At 46.7% G+C, this 14941-nt stretch overlaps 1 protein-coding gene across 4 annotated transcripts in view; it reads right to left on the minus strand.

Annotated features, from left to right (window-relative positions):
• The window catches only part of ABLIM3 (actin binding LIM protein family member 3), a 111464-nt gene that overhangs the window by 30639 nt on the left and 65884 nt on the right, over positions 1 to 14941 (minus strand). For all 4 annotated transcript variants that reach the window (XM_072756918.1, XM_072756917.1, XM_072756916.1 and 1 more), the window contains exon 8: positions 11392 to 11479. In XM_072756918.1, coding sequence (XP_072613019.1) covers positions 11392 to 11479 — 88 coding nt within the window. The remainder of the gene's footprint in view (positions 1 to 11391; positions 11480 to 14941) is intronic.

Below are 14941 nucleotides of genomic sequence, written 5' to 3' on the forward strand. Positions count from 1 at the left end.
TCTAGCCACTCTGGGAAACTGTGTGGAGGTTCCTCAAAGAGTTAAAAATAGACCTGCCCTACGACCCAGCAATTGCACTGCTGGGGATTTACCCCAAAGATACAGATGCAGTGAAATGCTGGAACACTTGCACCCCAATGTTTATAGTAGCAATGTCCAGAGTAGCCAAACTGTGGAAGGAGCCTCGGTGTCCATCGAAAGATGAATGGCTAAAGAAGCTGTGGTCTATGTATACAATGGAATGTTTGCTAATTTTCTTGTGAGTTCCTAGTAATTGAACCAGAGTTTGAGGCTTGCTAACGTCAAGTGCAATGGCTCTCAGAGCCCAGTAGAGGGACCCCGGGTCTGCGGCTGGAGCCTGGCAGTTCCAGGGTGTGTCTGTTCCCCAGTGGTGGGTGGGGATCCTTGCTGTGGGGAGTTATTAGGGAGAGCGTTTCCGGTCTCGAGATGCTGCTAAATCCACCAGGAGTTGTCTACCCCCGTGACTCCCGCGGGAAGCCCATGAAATGGATGAGGAGGATGCGGATGTGTAAGGAGGTGGTGAGATGAAGTGAGAGAGGCAGACGAAGGGTAAGGGTAAGGGTTGGTCAGAAGCTGAGCTGCAAATGGCTTCGGCACTCAGCGTACAGGAAAGCAGGCTTATAGAAGAAGTGAGCTGGGAGAGTCAGAAGGGAGAAAGAAAATACAATTGGGGATGAAAATCAGAAGTTTGGGATTTGGCAGGATAGCATCTAAACTGAAGAGGGAAGGAATGTGTTGGTTTTAAGCAACAGATTTAGGCAAATTAAGGTACGAAAAAGGTGATCTGTTCATGAAGACCCCTATGAAATGGTGCCTGGCTTTTGCCACTAGCCAATAGCTCAACGATGTGACAGGGACAGAAAAACAGCATCCAGGTTGAAGCAGGTCATGACTGTCTTTCATGGGCTTTCTCCCCAGAGCTTAAAACAGCACCTGGTGTGTGTGTGTGTGTGTGTGTGTGTGTGTGTGTAAAGATTTTATTTATTTATTCAGGAGAGACACACAGAGAGAGGCAGAGACACAGGCAGAGGGGGAAGCAGGCTCCTCCCAGGGACTCTGATGCAGGACTTGATCCCAGTACCCTGGGATCACGGCCTGAGCTGAAGGCAGATGCCGAACCACTTAGCCATCTGGGCATCCCTCATGTGTGTGTTTTAAAGACATAAATGAATGATTGGTTGGATCTCACCTCTTTATTTTATTTTATTATTAAAAAAAAGATTTTATTTATCTCTTTTAGAAAGAGAAAGAGAGCACAGGAGGAGAGGCAGAGGAGGAGGGAAAGACTCTTAGGCAGACTCCCTGCTAGCAAGGAGCCTGACGTGGGGTTTGATTTCGTGACCATGAGATTATGACCCAAGCTGAACCCAAGAGTCAGACACTTAACTGACTGAGCCACCCAGGTGCCTCCCACCTCTGTATTTTAAAATGAGACACAGGAGGAAAGGCACCCGGAGGATAATGGTAACCAGGATGGAGAGGGAACCCAAAATTAGCCCATAAGGCAAGGTCTTCGCTGTGGAGAAGACTTAGCACAATGGTGAAAAAGGGTTTTGAGTATTTTAATGCCTCTCTGTGGAAAGAGCAATGAACTCATTCTGCATGTCTTATAACATAGAACAAGGACCAAGGGCAGAAGTTTCAGGGAAAGAAAATTCAGTGTCTGAGGATCAAATGGGTCCATTCTGAGAGTGAGCTCTTTGTCCCTGGAAGTATGTAAGTACACACTGGATGCATACATGCTCAGCAGGAATATTGTAGAGGAGACATATAATGAGGTAATTACCCTAATGGATGTTTACTTTCCCTCCCAACCCTTGGAGATTCTGTGTTTTTATCTCCACAGATTTCTCTGTATAGAAAAAAATGAATTATTTACCTCTATCCAATCTATCCAATAATCTAGACAGGGATGTAAGTTCTATAAGGAGCGGGATTCACATCTGTCTTATCTGCAGATACAGCTGCAGGGACTGCAGATTCTCAATAAATACTCATTGAGCGGATGAATAAAACAAAAGAAACATGATACTCTGTTTTAGGCCAGTTGAATTCTCTAAGCTGGGTTCAGAGATTTGGACCAGCAGTACAATCTAGACTCCCGAATTGACCGCTACAATTCTAGAGTAAGTTTCTATCAGACATCTCACTAGATTGGGGTTTGTCCAAGTGTGACCTGTGCCCCAGTTGTCCAGAAGCCTGATAAAATGCAGATTCCTGGGCTCCCATGGAGCCCCTGAAGTCAAGTCCTGGAGGTGGGGCCTGAGAATCTGTGGTAGTAACAAGCTCCCCAGGGGACTTAGAACTCCATTGGAGCACCACGGGGCTAAATACTAGTTAACCCTCCGAATTCATTCCTTTGGAATGTGATGGAATAAGGAAACCAGTTTTCTGAGACAGAAGAGTGTTTTAACTTCTTGTGGAAGTTAAGAAAAAAAGTTAAGAAAAAAAGTCAAGACTTTTTTGCTTATTAGACTCTTGGTTCCCCGAGTCAGACCCTTGTCCTCTGAGACTGTCACTGACGGCTCCAGGTCCTGCAGTTAAAATCTCCTGTAAAAGTTATGGAAGTGAAGGGATTAGCTATTTCCGTATGAGCTGACTCAGAGGCCAGAGATCGGAATCTTCAAAGCTGTCCCTCAGCCTGGTGCTAACGCTCTTCTTAATTCCTAGCAGAGGCAGCAACTGTCTTCTCTCTCTGATTGGTCACAGCACATTCCACATTTTGGGTTATTTTTTCTGGTTATTTAATGTTTGGGGACCCACCCATCTCTCTGCTGGACCTTGAAATTCAATTGGCCAAACTTTTTTTTTTCATCAGTGGAGATTTTAATGCCAAAGCCAGACCTGGTGCCACAGTCTTCCAGACCGCCCAGCCAGGGTTACAAACACGGCAGTGGCTGAAAGGGCCCACCCAAAGGTTCTATTTGCCTAGCACAGCATTTTTCAGTATCTGAATGCTTTTAGATCCTGCAAGTGGCCAGTGATCCTCCCTGCTGTCTGCCTCCTGGCTTTTCTCATCCATTTAAGAAGGCATTTGGGTTTTTCAAACCCGGATCCTAGCCAAGGTGTTCTCTTACAAGCAGTTCTCTTCCTTGGATTTCTATTGACCATCTCAGGGTGAGGTTCCTCAAAGTTCTGCCTATATGTCAGGAGCACAGCCTCTGTGACCTAGACTTGCTAGCTTCTTGGAATGGCGCTTTTAAAATCCCTGCCTGGACACATGAATGTGCTATATCCACACAGTGGAATATCATTCAGCCATAAAAAGGAATGAAGCACTGATAAATGTGACAACATGGATGAATCTAGAAAACATTGCACTATGCTAAGTGAGAGAGGCCAGACATAAAAGCCTATGTATTGTAGGATTCCATCTATATGATATTTCCCCAAATAGGTCAACTATAGAGACAACTAGCAGATTCATAGTTCCTAGGGTCTATGTGAAAGGGGAATGGGGAGTGTTTAATGGATATGGAATTCATTTTGGGGTGAAAATGTTTTGTAATTAGGTAGAGGTGGTGGTTGCACAGCATTGTGAATATACTAAAAGCTACTGAACTGTACACTACAAAATGGTTAATTTTATGGTATGTGAATTTTACCTCGAACGAAAAAAATCCCCACTACCTGTCTCTAGCAGGTGCATGGCTTCTCTAGACCACAGGATACTCTGCTTTTCATTTATTACTAGAGGGTCCCCAACTCAGCTATAGGGAGAAGAGTGAGCCTTTCTGTTGAATCTGACATACAGTAACTGCAATATCATCTTCAGCATGCTCTTGGGCACTGGTAAGTCTTTACTGTGTATCAGGCAACATAAGCATTATTTAACATAATACTCTTAAGGGGTTTGAATGCCAGAAATTGGGGTTTAGGGAGCTTAGGTCTTAGTTACATTACTTCCTAGCTGCATCATCCTAGAGCAAGTCAGTTACCTCTCTGTGCCTCAGTCTCCCCACTGATAAAATGGGGATGATAACAGTATCTGCCTCAGAGGTCTGTTGTGAGCATTTGTGAGTGAATATTCATAGAGCACGTAGAACAAGATCTGTTAGAATTGGCATCATGCAAGTGTTAGTTGTTGTGATTATCATCATCTGCCCTCCCCTACCAAAAAAAAAAAAATCTGTGTGCCAGGATCTAGTCTGTGGAAGGGGAAAGGAGTACTAGAGCGATTGGAGGGCAGGGGATAGTATTTACTGTTCTATTCCCGGGAGCCTTGGCCTGGGGGAGTGAAGGGTGTACAGCAAGCACAGGTCTGGCTGAGTGGTGGAGTCACTGAACAGAAGCCTGGCTTAGCTGCCAGCACACCCCTCTGGCAGGCTGGGCTTGTGCCCAGGGACGAGGACAGCTCCGAAGTGGAAAAGATAAGTTTGCCTGGTGCTGATAGGATCAAGTGGGTTTGGAGCTTAACAAAGAGGTTGAGGGAGAAAGTGCTTAGCTCCCGTGAAGCTGGTTAGCATGCAGGATATCAGGCAGGATGAGGGAGGGGGTGGCGGCACCCAGATGTGGTGCGGAAATACTAACTGTGAATAATGACAGTTAGGGCGGCAATTAAATTGCAGGAGTGCTTACCATGTGTCACCCACTAAGCATTCTCCTTATTCTTACTGTTGGTATTAGAACTAGTATTTAGAAAGTGCCTATGCCAGGCTTATGCTATATACTTTATAACAGTCGTACTTAAGCAAACACTAACCATGATAACTAACATTTATTGACCACATAGGCTAAGCCCTACGTTAAGCATTATTCATAAGCATGGTAATATCGACAATAGCCAGCACCTTTTAGCACGTGGCATCACGGGGAATGGCCATTTCTGCATTCCTGGATGTTTATATGAGCTCAGACTGGCAGTGCCAGGCACTGTGTTAAGCCTTTATCACAGATTCACTCATTTACTACAACAGCCTGGCAAGGTGGGCCTAGTGCTGTCCTTGATTTCAGATGGGGAAATTGGGGTTTAGGGAGCTTAGGTCTTGCTCTGTCCAGCACTGTCTCCTCACCCCGGCCTGTGCACATATGACCAGGTCAGCCTCAGCAGAGTATCTCCGGGACTTCTGTGCGGAACCTGGCACAGGATGCTGTCCCTCTGTGCCTGGGGGGCCCTCTTTCCCCAGCACAGAGGCAGCTGGTGCAGGGCCCGAGAGCATGTGGCCACACACTAAAAGAACACAGAGCAAAACCACCTGCTGACCCTTGCGGGCCCCTCAACCCAGTCGTGCTTCTTCAAGATGCTTCTCCGTTCTGTGAGATGATCAATCCCCTTTTACCTAATGTTGTTTCTGCTGCCTAAAAAGTCCAGACTAATAAAACATCTCATTGAGCTAAAACCCGAGTATCTGACAAGTTCTTGACTTGCCCAGCGGGCAATTTTGTTTCCCAGGAAATAGAGGAAGCAGCCAGGGAAATTGCTACTCTGGACCTAATTCTGACCAACATGGACAAATTGGCTGGGGAAGTAGATGTGACATGTAACTGGAGAGAAAATGGCCACATCGTGTTGAGTTTGAGGTTACCAGGGAGAAGAAGCAAGTTGCAAACAGACTTTAAAATACAAACTTTAAACTGCTACGCTATAATATTTTCTATAGGATTCAAGATGTTTGGTAACCCTAAAAGTCTAAAAAAAATCCTGCAGCTCGTCCAAAATGAAAATGTATTCTATTTAAAGTGAAATACGCTTAGTAGATTCAGACTTTAGGAGATATCAATTTAGTACAGTAACAGGATATGTTTGAAGAGTCTAAAATTATGTAGCAGGATTGGGGAAACATGAGATTTAAAGTTTTGAAGCATTACTCCTACAAGCTAAGCTGTCAGTAGAGAGATCCAATTTAAAATAACAATGCTAAACTACTAGCTTATAGCAACCAATAGTACGTTAGTGCCTTTTAAAGTGTGGTTTGATGAGATGCATAGATTATGACGAGGGCTGGTGTTCTACAATCCAGAATAACGGGAGGCACCTGCCTTGAACATCTGTTTGCTCCATGCACCTCTCTTAAGGTACTTGTCAGAGGAAAAGGAAGCCTTTGCTTTATGTCAGTGGTATCCCCAGCTGTGCCAGAAATACACGTACCTCCTGGTACCAGGACCTTATATCATCTGAACTTGAAAAAAAAAAATGTGATCTAAAATAGACTCCATTAGAGAAGAGAAGGTTTTGGGGTAGTTATCAAAGCAAGCTTTCTGGGCTCTGTTTCGGATTTGCATTAACACAAAACAAAGCCTCCTCACTTGATTGTGGACTGTGGACACCTCTGAAAAATTTTTTTTTAAGTTTTTTTTTTTTTAAAGGTTTTATTTATTCATGAGACAGGCAGAGGGAGAAGCAAGCTCCATGCAGGGAGCCCGATGTGGGACTCGATCCCGGGACCCCAGGATCACACCCTGGGCTGAAGGCAGGTGCCAAACCGCTGAGCCACCCAGGGATCCCCAATAAAATGAATGAAATGAAGCCAGTTCCAGCACCTCAACCTCTGCATTTGTATTCTTAAATTTATTTTTATTTATTATTTTTTTATTTTTTTATGATAGGCACACAGTGAGAGAGAGAGGCAGAGACATAGGCAGAGGGAGAAGCAGGCTCCATGCACCGGGAGCCCGACGTGGGATTCGATCCCGGGTCTCCAGGATCGTGCCCTGGGCCAAAGGCAGGCGCTAAACCGCTGCGCCACCCAGGGATCCCGTTGAAAATTTGATAAAAGCTACAGACCCTCTCCTTAGAGAAATACACCTTCACGCAAACTTTGACAAGCAATTTCTAGGGGATTCATGGGATTCAGAAGGCCAACAACAAACCATAGGTTAAGAATTCCAAAAACTGTTGGTATTAGAACTAGTAAAACAGTGGGCGCTCGGGTAGCTCAGTTGGTTGAGTATCTGACTGTAGCTTGGGTCATGAATTCAAGGTCCTGGGATCCTGGGATCCTGGGACCACTCAGTGGGAAGTCTGCTTGTCCTTCTTCCACTCCCTCTGCTCGTTCTCTGTCTCAAATAAATAGATAAAACCTTTTTAGAAAAAGACCTTTGAAAATAAATGGGAGAAGCTGCCTTAAACAAAGCCTAGTAAGATAGGCCAGCTAACCTTGGCTCAGGGACATAATCTCTCTAAACTTCCTTGTTCTCTAAAATAGGGATATTCATGGCTTTTAGCTCACAGGGCTGTTGTGAGGATAAAATGGGAGACTGCATTTAAAACTCTTAGTACAGTGTTTGGCACATACTAAGTGCTCAGCAAACATCAGCTGATGGCCTATTATTATTAGCAGGACTTAAACAATTTGTTACAGTTCTTCCCTTAGCAGAGTAAGGTTTGTCAGGATTTCCTGTCTGTGGGTTTTAGCTAAATATACGAATGATAACAGAGACCTGTTTAAAACTCTGCAGCTGAGCTCCTGGGTTCCCAACATCCTTCTCTCTCAGACCCTTAGAATAGGGACAGCATAGAAGGCAGGAGAGGAACAAAGTCTGTCTTTCCTTTTTTCCTGGATACAGGCATTTTTTAGAATAAAACCAAAATCTGTCTCATGAGCCACATTTTGGGTTTCGGAAAGCTCCCGCCGATCCAGCAGCTGTAACCCTTGTGATTTCAGTATGTTCTCCCCCAACCTGCAGCATCTTGGCTAGAATTGTGCTGCCCGAAATCAATGACGTAATTTCCTGGCGAAGCCCAAATGAAGGGTTTGGACAACAAACATTAGAAATCTGGCATCTTGACAAAAACAGTTAAAAGACTGAATGCACAACAGAACTTAAATCAAAGAAAACTCGCTTTGGTCTCCGGGGGTCCCGGAAGTTCTTCTTCCAGACAGACGTCAGCCTTCTCCCAATTAGAGCTCATCAGAAAGCCATCACACAGTAATTAAAACACAAACAAACTGACCAAAAGAACCTCCCGAGGCCAGCTGCCAGTGCCTTGCTGTGTCCCACTACAGAACTGACAGGACTGGGGTTTTAAACTTCGCAGCTTTCCTAAGGCACGCTCTCTCTCTCTCTCTCTCTCTCTCTCTCTCTCATGTATGTTGTTTCATGGGGCACTTAGCACCTTCAATTCATTCTCTCTGATATTCATGGTGACCTCCTGGAGCACACCTGCTCTCTGTAGGCGGGGTGTGTGGGCCTGCCTCAGTTTCTCCGCCACATGATGCTTCCTCCCACTGCAGGCCTTTGCACCTGCAGCTCCCTCTGCCTCCAGCATCTTTCCTCCCCTTCTCACCCTCCCACCTCCTACTCATTTCCAAGATCTTGGCTTGAAATTTCCCTTCTTCAGCAGAGCCTCCCTTGACCTCCCAGACTAGATCGGGAGCCTCATAAACTTTAACACTATCGTTCCCACAATTTCCCTTCTCTGCACTTAGCACAGCTTGTCGTTATATTTACACTTCTACGTGATTACAGTTGGTCTCCCCTCTTGATAGTGAACTCCATCCAGGCAGCAAGCACTCCTGCCTCGTTCATGTCTGAGCACCCAGCCCTTCCCATGCTATGTCTGGCACATAGCATGGCCCCAGCTTTAATGTATGAATGAAAGAGTAATTATCCTCATTTTGCAGGTGAAGGAAGAGACCCAGAGGAGGTAGTCACTTCTCATGGTCACAGCCCATCAGCAAAGTGCTGGTGCTTGAACCCAGGAGTCTTGGATCTCTTCCCATCTGTGCTGCCTGCAAGGAGAGTTTTCTTGCCATTTCTGGGAAATATCATTCTGAGTCCTGGTACCCCTACCCAGGAGGGTGTCCAAGGCAATCACAGGCCCAGCTCTTAGTGGTAGCAGAACCCCCTGGTGGCTGCCACCCCAAAGACACCCACAGCCAGAGTCAGCATGACTCCAGCATGGGATGGCCTGGTCCCCCTCATTGTACAATCACACAGCATCCCCTGAGGCAGGTCCTTGAATGCCCTGCAATTACTCCCACTCTCCCAGGAGCCACGAGGGTAGGAATGGGGATAATTAAGGAGGAGGGTGACAGGCCCTTCTTCATCACCCAAAATATCTCCCACCTCCTGCAGGCATCTCTATTGTCGGTTTGATCATGCATTCTCTCAAACGATCACCAAGCTATTTACCTCATCCCTTAACTCTTGCAGCATTCTGTGAAGTTCTGGCCAGAAGCAAGGCTTAGAAGATTCTGACACACAAGGATGCGAACTCCGTGAGGGCAGTGAACTTGTCAGACCTGCCCATTGCTACATCTTCAGTTGTTAAGGGAACACTGGGCACACAGGTGGTGCTCAATAGATATTTGCCGAATGAATGAATGAACCAAGAACCTTCCATGCATCACAAACTTACATTACCTTGTAGGAACCGTTATGAGCCTATTTTACAGGTAACAGGTTCAATGTTAAGACTACACATACAAGTAAGTAGTTACAAACTCACAGCATCTTAGAAATGTTCACCTAGTCCAATCCAACAGAGAATTCCTGTTCCAGCCTTCCCAGTAGCTGGTGTGAGATTCTGTTGACTATGTTTAGGCCGATGGTTCTCAACAGAGAACATTTTTGCCCCAGAAGGCGGATGTCTGGGATATTTTTGGTTGTCACAACGGGAAGGAGTACGATATTGGCATCTAGTGGGTAGAGGCCAGGGATGCTACTAAATATGGTGCAATGCATAGGACAGTCCCCACACCAAAGACTTCTCTGGCCCAAAATGTCAATAATGCTAAGGTTGAGAAACCCTGCTCTAGGCAAAGGCTCTCATTGCAAGTTGAGGGAACTCGGACCAGCCATGAGCATTTGTGGCTAGAACAAGCATGATAGGAAGAGACATTCAGTGTAACTGCTTCCCTGACCTTAGTTCTGCCTTGTGGGGAAATGTGGAGGAAGGGCCCTCCTGTAGCTATTCAAACATCCGGGGATAACTAATCACCCAACTATCCAACTCATCAGCCAACAATGTCCACCTGTAGAGTGAGTACTTCGATAGATGGGTAAACGTCAGGTACAAGAAGTCTGAGGGAGAAGGCCAAGGACTCTACTGCAAGCTGGAAGGTATGGGAAGGAGGGAGTGTGTTAAGTTGTGGGCGGGATCAGGGTACCCGAGGGGGTCATGAAGTCGGTAGTGCCTAACCCGGGCCTACCACGGCAGGATTTCTACACAAGGGCATGCAAGCCTGGAGTGTTCCAGGAGGCAGGCAAACAATGAACAACAACCCAGACACAATGGGGCATGGGTTCACTGTCTGCCTCTCCCCACCTCCCTTCTCACCTCCACCTGAACCCTGGCTTGAGCTCCAGGGGCTCCTCTTCTCCCACACCTGCTGTTTCTTTACCCACCTCAGAGCCTGGCAGATTTGCTCCCCTCAGGTGGCATATCCCAGCCCACTCGCCCTTTGGGTCCTGGCACTTGGCCCTTCCTCAGAGAAACTTCCCTGACGCCCACTGCACACATTAAGTGCTCTGAGTCCCATACGTCCTCCCTTCATAAAGCTTATCATGACAGGCGATTATGGGATTCCTGACTGCGGACCCCCATCCCCTGCACGGGGCTCTAGCTGGAACTCACTAAGGACCCTGGGGCAAAGCTCACACATGGTTGAGTCTCAAGAAATAGTTGTTGAGTGGATGGAGAAGCAATTGCAAGCTGGCTCTGTTAGCTGAGATGCTGGGTTTATTCCAGGATAGAAATAGAAAGGCAGTTTGAGACCTCAGTGAGAGGGTCCTGGTGGCCAGGCTGGAGTGCTGGTACCTAATGCGGTGAGCAGCGAGGGGCCCGGAAGGCCACTGGACTGGATTCTGCCAAAAACACTACGATATCCTGGGAGGATGGACTGGGCAGAGGGTGGAGTACAGAACAGAGCCTGGGGACCGCCTGGGAGGTTTGCAAGAAGCCTGGGGCCAGAGGGCTGGGCCCTGGGAAGTTGGCAGAGGGAACCCAGTCCTTCTGTGCTTCTTGGAGACCACTGGTTCCCTTCCGTTCCTTTTGGTGACCCTGAGAGTCCACTGGAAGACTCAGGCAGCAGCCTGGTATGGGGCTCTGAGTGTTGGGAGCAGGGCAGGGTGATGGGGTCGAGGTTCCGATGCTGCAACCCAGGCATCCTTGTGAGGTTCTCTGACCCCTTGGCCTAGTTCAGCTCAAGCTCCCGGCCCCAGGCGGAGCCAGGGGAGTCTGCTCAGAGCACTGCCAGGGAAGCAGGCCAGCTGAGCAGCGGGTGAAGGCGCACAGGGACAGAAGGCAGATTACATGTCACTTCATATTAGCCACACCGGCAACTTTCCCAAACCACCCAGAGAGGGGCGAATTAATTGCAATTTTGAGGACAAGCCAAAAACAAAGATAACACTGAAATGAAGGAGACTGTATCTCCTTTACAGACAAGGATGGATAGGAATGCCTTACAGGTCAGATTTGCTTACCTGTGAGGTACATCTCCTCTCCTTCAGTGAACATCTGGTGGCAGCGTACACATCTGGCGCAGGTTGGGTGGTAGTGCTTCCCTCCTGCCTATGGAAATAAAAAGAAGAGGAGGTCAGAGTTGGGGCGGCTGTCCATGGGGCAGGTGGTGTTTGAGCATTTCTTAGGCACATTAGTGTTGCTGGTGCCTTCATGACCTTATAGTTGGTTAGGAGTCTACCCAGGGGAGTCCAGAACCATCTAAAAGCCCACCCAGGAGGCTTGGTGATTCCATACCATGGATCCCTAAAGGCAGTTCAGTGGACTTCCCTGGACACCCACACTTCTATTTTGGTAGAAGGACCACTTGGAGGCCACTGGTCCCACCTCCTCATTTCTATATGAAGAAACATCTTCCTTTGAGGACATCCCAACATTTCCCCATGAATGGGGCCCTTCCCACTAGCAGTACCTTAATACTAGCAGTAGACTTGGAGTGGTAATAGACCTGGGATTTAATAACATTGGATCAATGAAGAAAAGGACTTCCTTGGGAGGGAGGCCTGGGTGGCTCAGTGGTTAAGCATCTGCCTTTGGCCTAGGTCATGATCCCAGGGCCCTGGGATGGAGTACTGCATTAGGTTCCCTGCAGGGAGCCTGCTTCTCCTTCTGCCTGTGACCCTGCCCCTCTCACTATGTCTCTCATGAATAAATAAATAAAATCTCAAAAAAAAAAAAAGAAAGAAAGAAAAAAGAAAAGGACCTTTTCAATCCTATGCTACTTCTTCCGTTTTTTTTTTTTTTTTAATTTTATTGATTTAAATAATCTTTACACCCAACATGGAGCTTGAACTCACAACCCTGAGATCAAGAGTCATATGCTGAGCCAGCCAGGTACCCTGAAGCCTTTCAGTTTTTTTTTTTTAATTTTTATTTATTTATGATAGTCACAGAGAGAGAGAGAGGCAGAGACACAGGCGGAGGGAGAAGCAGGCTCCATGCACCGGGAGCCCGATGTGGGATTCGATCCCGGGTCTCCAGGATCGCGCCCTGGGCCAAAGGCAGGCGCCAAACCGCTGCGCCACCCAGGGATCCCGCCTTTCAGTTTTTTTCAAGGAGAGAGTACCAGTTTGGTGCTAGTGTGTCTTTAATATCTATCTGAAACTTACTAACCTAGCTTTTTAAGAATGAGAACAGGTTTGAGGTTTGTAGCCTCCACAAGCAACAGAATCCAGTTAGAGCTGTGGTGTTTTTTTGTTTTTTTGTTTTTTGTTACTGGCAGTATAGCAAGTGATCTTGGTTTTCCTGTTACATGTTTCTTTATTTCTAAGTGAGCCAACTTAAAGACAAATGAAAGTATTAGGTAAGAATGCCTATACAAGGTTCAGAGACATGTTAAGCTGAGAGTGGCACCTTAAGGACAGCCTCTTAGGGCGTGGTGGACAAATAATGGGTCCTACAAAGGCAGGACCTGCTGGGGGGTCTCTGACCCTGGGGCTTCAGGCCTGTGATTGCTGCACCCAAGTGCCTCTGCCCCATTCCCAGTTCACCCCAGTCTGGTTTTGCTGAGCTCCCTTGACTATTTCCACTTTCCTACAACTATTTCAAATAGGAATGGAAATGATTTGCAGCTGCAAATTCTTCTAAGGGAGAAGAAATAGCCTCAGAGAAAGTTATGCCTCCAGGTATCACTGGAAATCAGTAGCAATAGAAGCTGGACTCAGGACGGCAGGTCACTCGTGAGGGCAGGTCACCCATGTAGCACTCACTTCCTCACTGACTGTTCTGACACTGCAGTCCCAGCCAAGAGGACTTGATATAGAGGGGTCCTTCAGTGGTGGCTCCAGACTCTCCATATGGAGGACCTCGGCTCAAGCAATGGGGTTGGAAGGTGGGGCTTCTTTTGAAGGTACACTTGACCCTTGAACAGCATGGGTTTGAACTGCGTAGGTCCACTTAGAGGTGAGTATATCTTTCGACCAATATAGCACTGTCAACGTATCTTCTTTTCCTTATGATTTTCTTAATAGCAATTTCTTCTCCCTAGCTTACTTTATTGTAAGAATACTGTATATAATACATACACCACACAAGTACGTGTTAATTGATATTTATGTTATGAGTAAGGCTTTTAGTCAACAGTAGGCTATACGTAGTTAAGTTTTTGGGGAGTCAAAATGACGTGGATTTTCCATTATGTGGGGGTCAGTGCCCCTAATCTCATGTTGTTCAAGAGTCAAGTGTATATTTTGCATGTTAGGGCAAGGTTAATCTGGGGGGATATGCCTGAGGGAAATTGATGGATATTGGGGGGTTGTTAAAGGCCTCCTCTCAAGCCATCACTTAGCAGGATGCTAATGGGCTCTTTCCAATTAAAAATATTATAGTTGAGTAATGCTGAAGGCTTATTTCTGAATCTTTCTCAGGGAGTGGTGAAGGGTTGGGCATAGGCTTGCTTATTCTGGAGATACTTGATTTATTCTAAAAACTTAGCAAAAATGAAGAAAGGGCAGATTAAAAAAAAAAAACTCTTCAATGTTTATTTCCAATGTTTATCTCTAATGATATAATGCCCTCATCATCACCAAACCAAACTGTGTTCAAACTTTGGAAGGAGGCTGCTCTTTTCCCAAGCTGAGATGTGGTGGGACTGATTCTCTCCTGCCATGACAAGGATAATCGGTTTAATTAGTAGCCTCGTCCTACTTTGTGTCTCTTTATCATTTCAATTATAGACCTGTTTTCCAGGGAGGCAACAGCGCCTTGGCAAAACTGAAGCTTGGCATCTTCCTAAATGTCAGGCCCTGTCACCCCGCCCTGGCCGAGAGACGCTGTGCACCATCTCAGCAACAACTTGGAAGCAACTTGAGGGAGGGAGGCTGTCAGAGCAGCCAACAGCAGCATGAGGGAAACCAAGTCAGCGAGGTAAGATGGGACATTCTGTCTGTTAAGAAACAGAAATCAAGGGGCACCTGGGTGGCTCAGTGGTTAAGCATCTGCCTTTAGCTCAGGTCGTAGTCCCGGGGTCCTGGGATCGAGTCCCGCATCAGGGGACTCCCTCTGCCTCTGTCTCTGTGTCTCTCATGAATAAATAAATAATCTTAAAAAAGAAAAAGAAATGGAAATAAAGAAAATAGTGCAGAAAAATGGGGCCTGTTGGGGAGGGCTGAGAACCAGAGCAAGGTTAGGAGAGGCGGTACTGGGGATCCCTGGGTGGCGCAGCGGTTTGGCGCCTGCCTTTGGCCTGGGGCGTGATCCTGGAGACCCGGGATCGAATCCCACGTCGGGCTCCCGGTGCGTGGAGTCTGCTTCTCCCTCTGCCTGTGTCTCTGCCTCTCTCTCTCTCTGTGACTATCATAAATAAATAAAAATTAAAAAAAAAAAAAAAGGAGAGGCGGTACTGGGCAGTGTGGTTTTCCTTGGAGAGGAAACAGACTAGGAAGGAAGGAGTGTACTATCACTCAGCATGTTGAGCTCTGTCACTGAGGAAGGAGTTGCGGGGTGGCCTAGGGAGGGAATGGGAAAGGGGAAATGGAATGTAATTATGTGTCTGTTGTGTCCCTGCAAAGGCAC

Source organism: Vulpes vulpes, chromosome 4 (genome assembly GCF_048418805.1).
Source record: "Vulpes vulpes isolate BD-2025 chromosome 4, VulVul3, whole genome shotgun sequence".
In the NCBI taxonomy this organism is placed as follows: Eukaryota; Metazoa; Chordata; class Mammalia; order Carnivora; family Canidae; genus Vulpes; species Vulpes vulpes.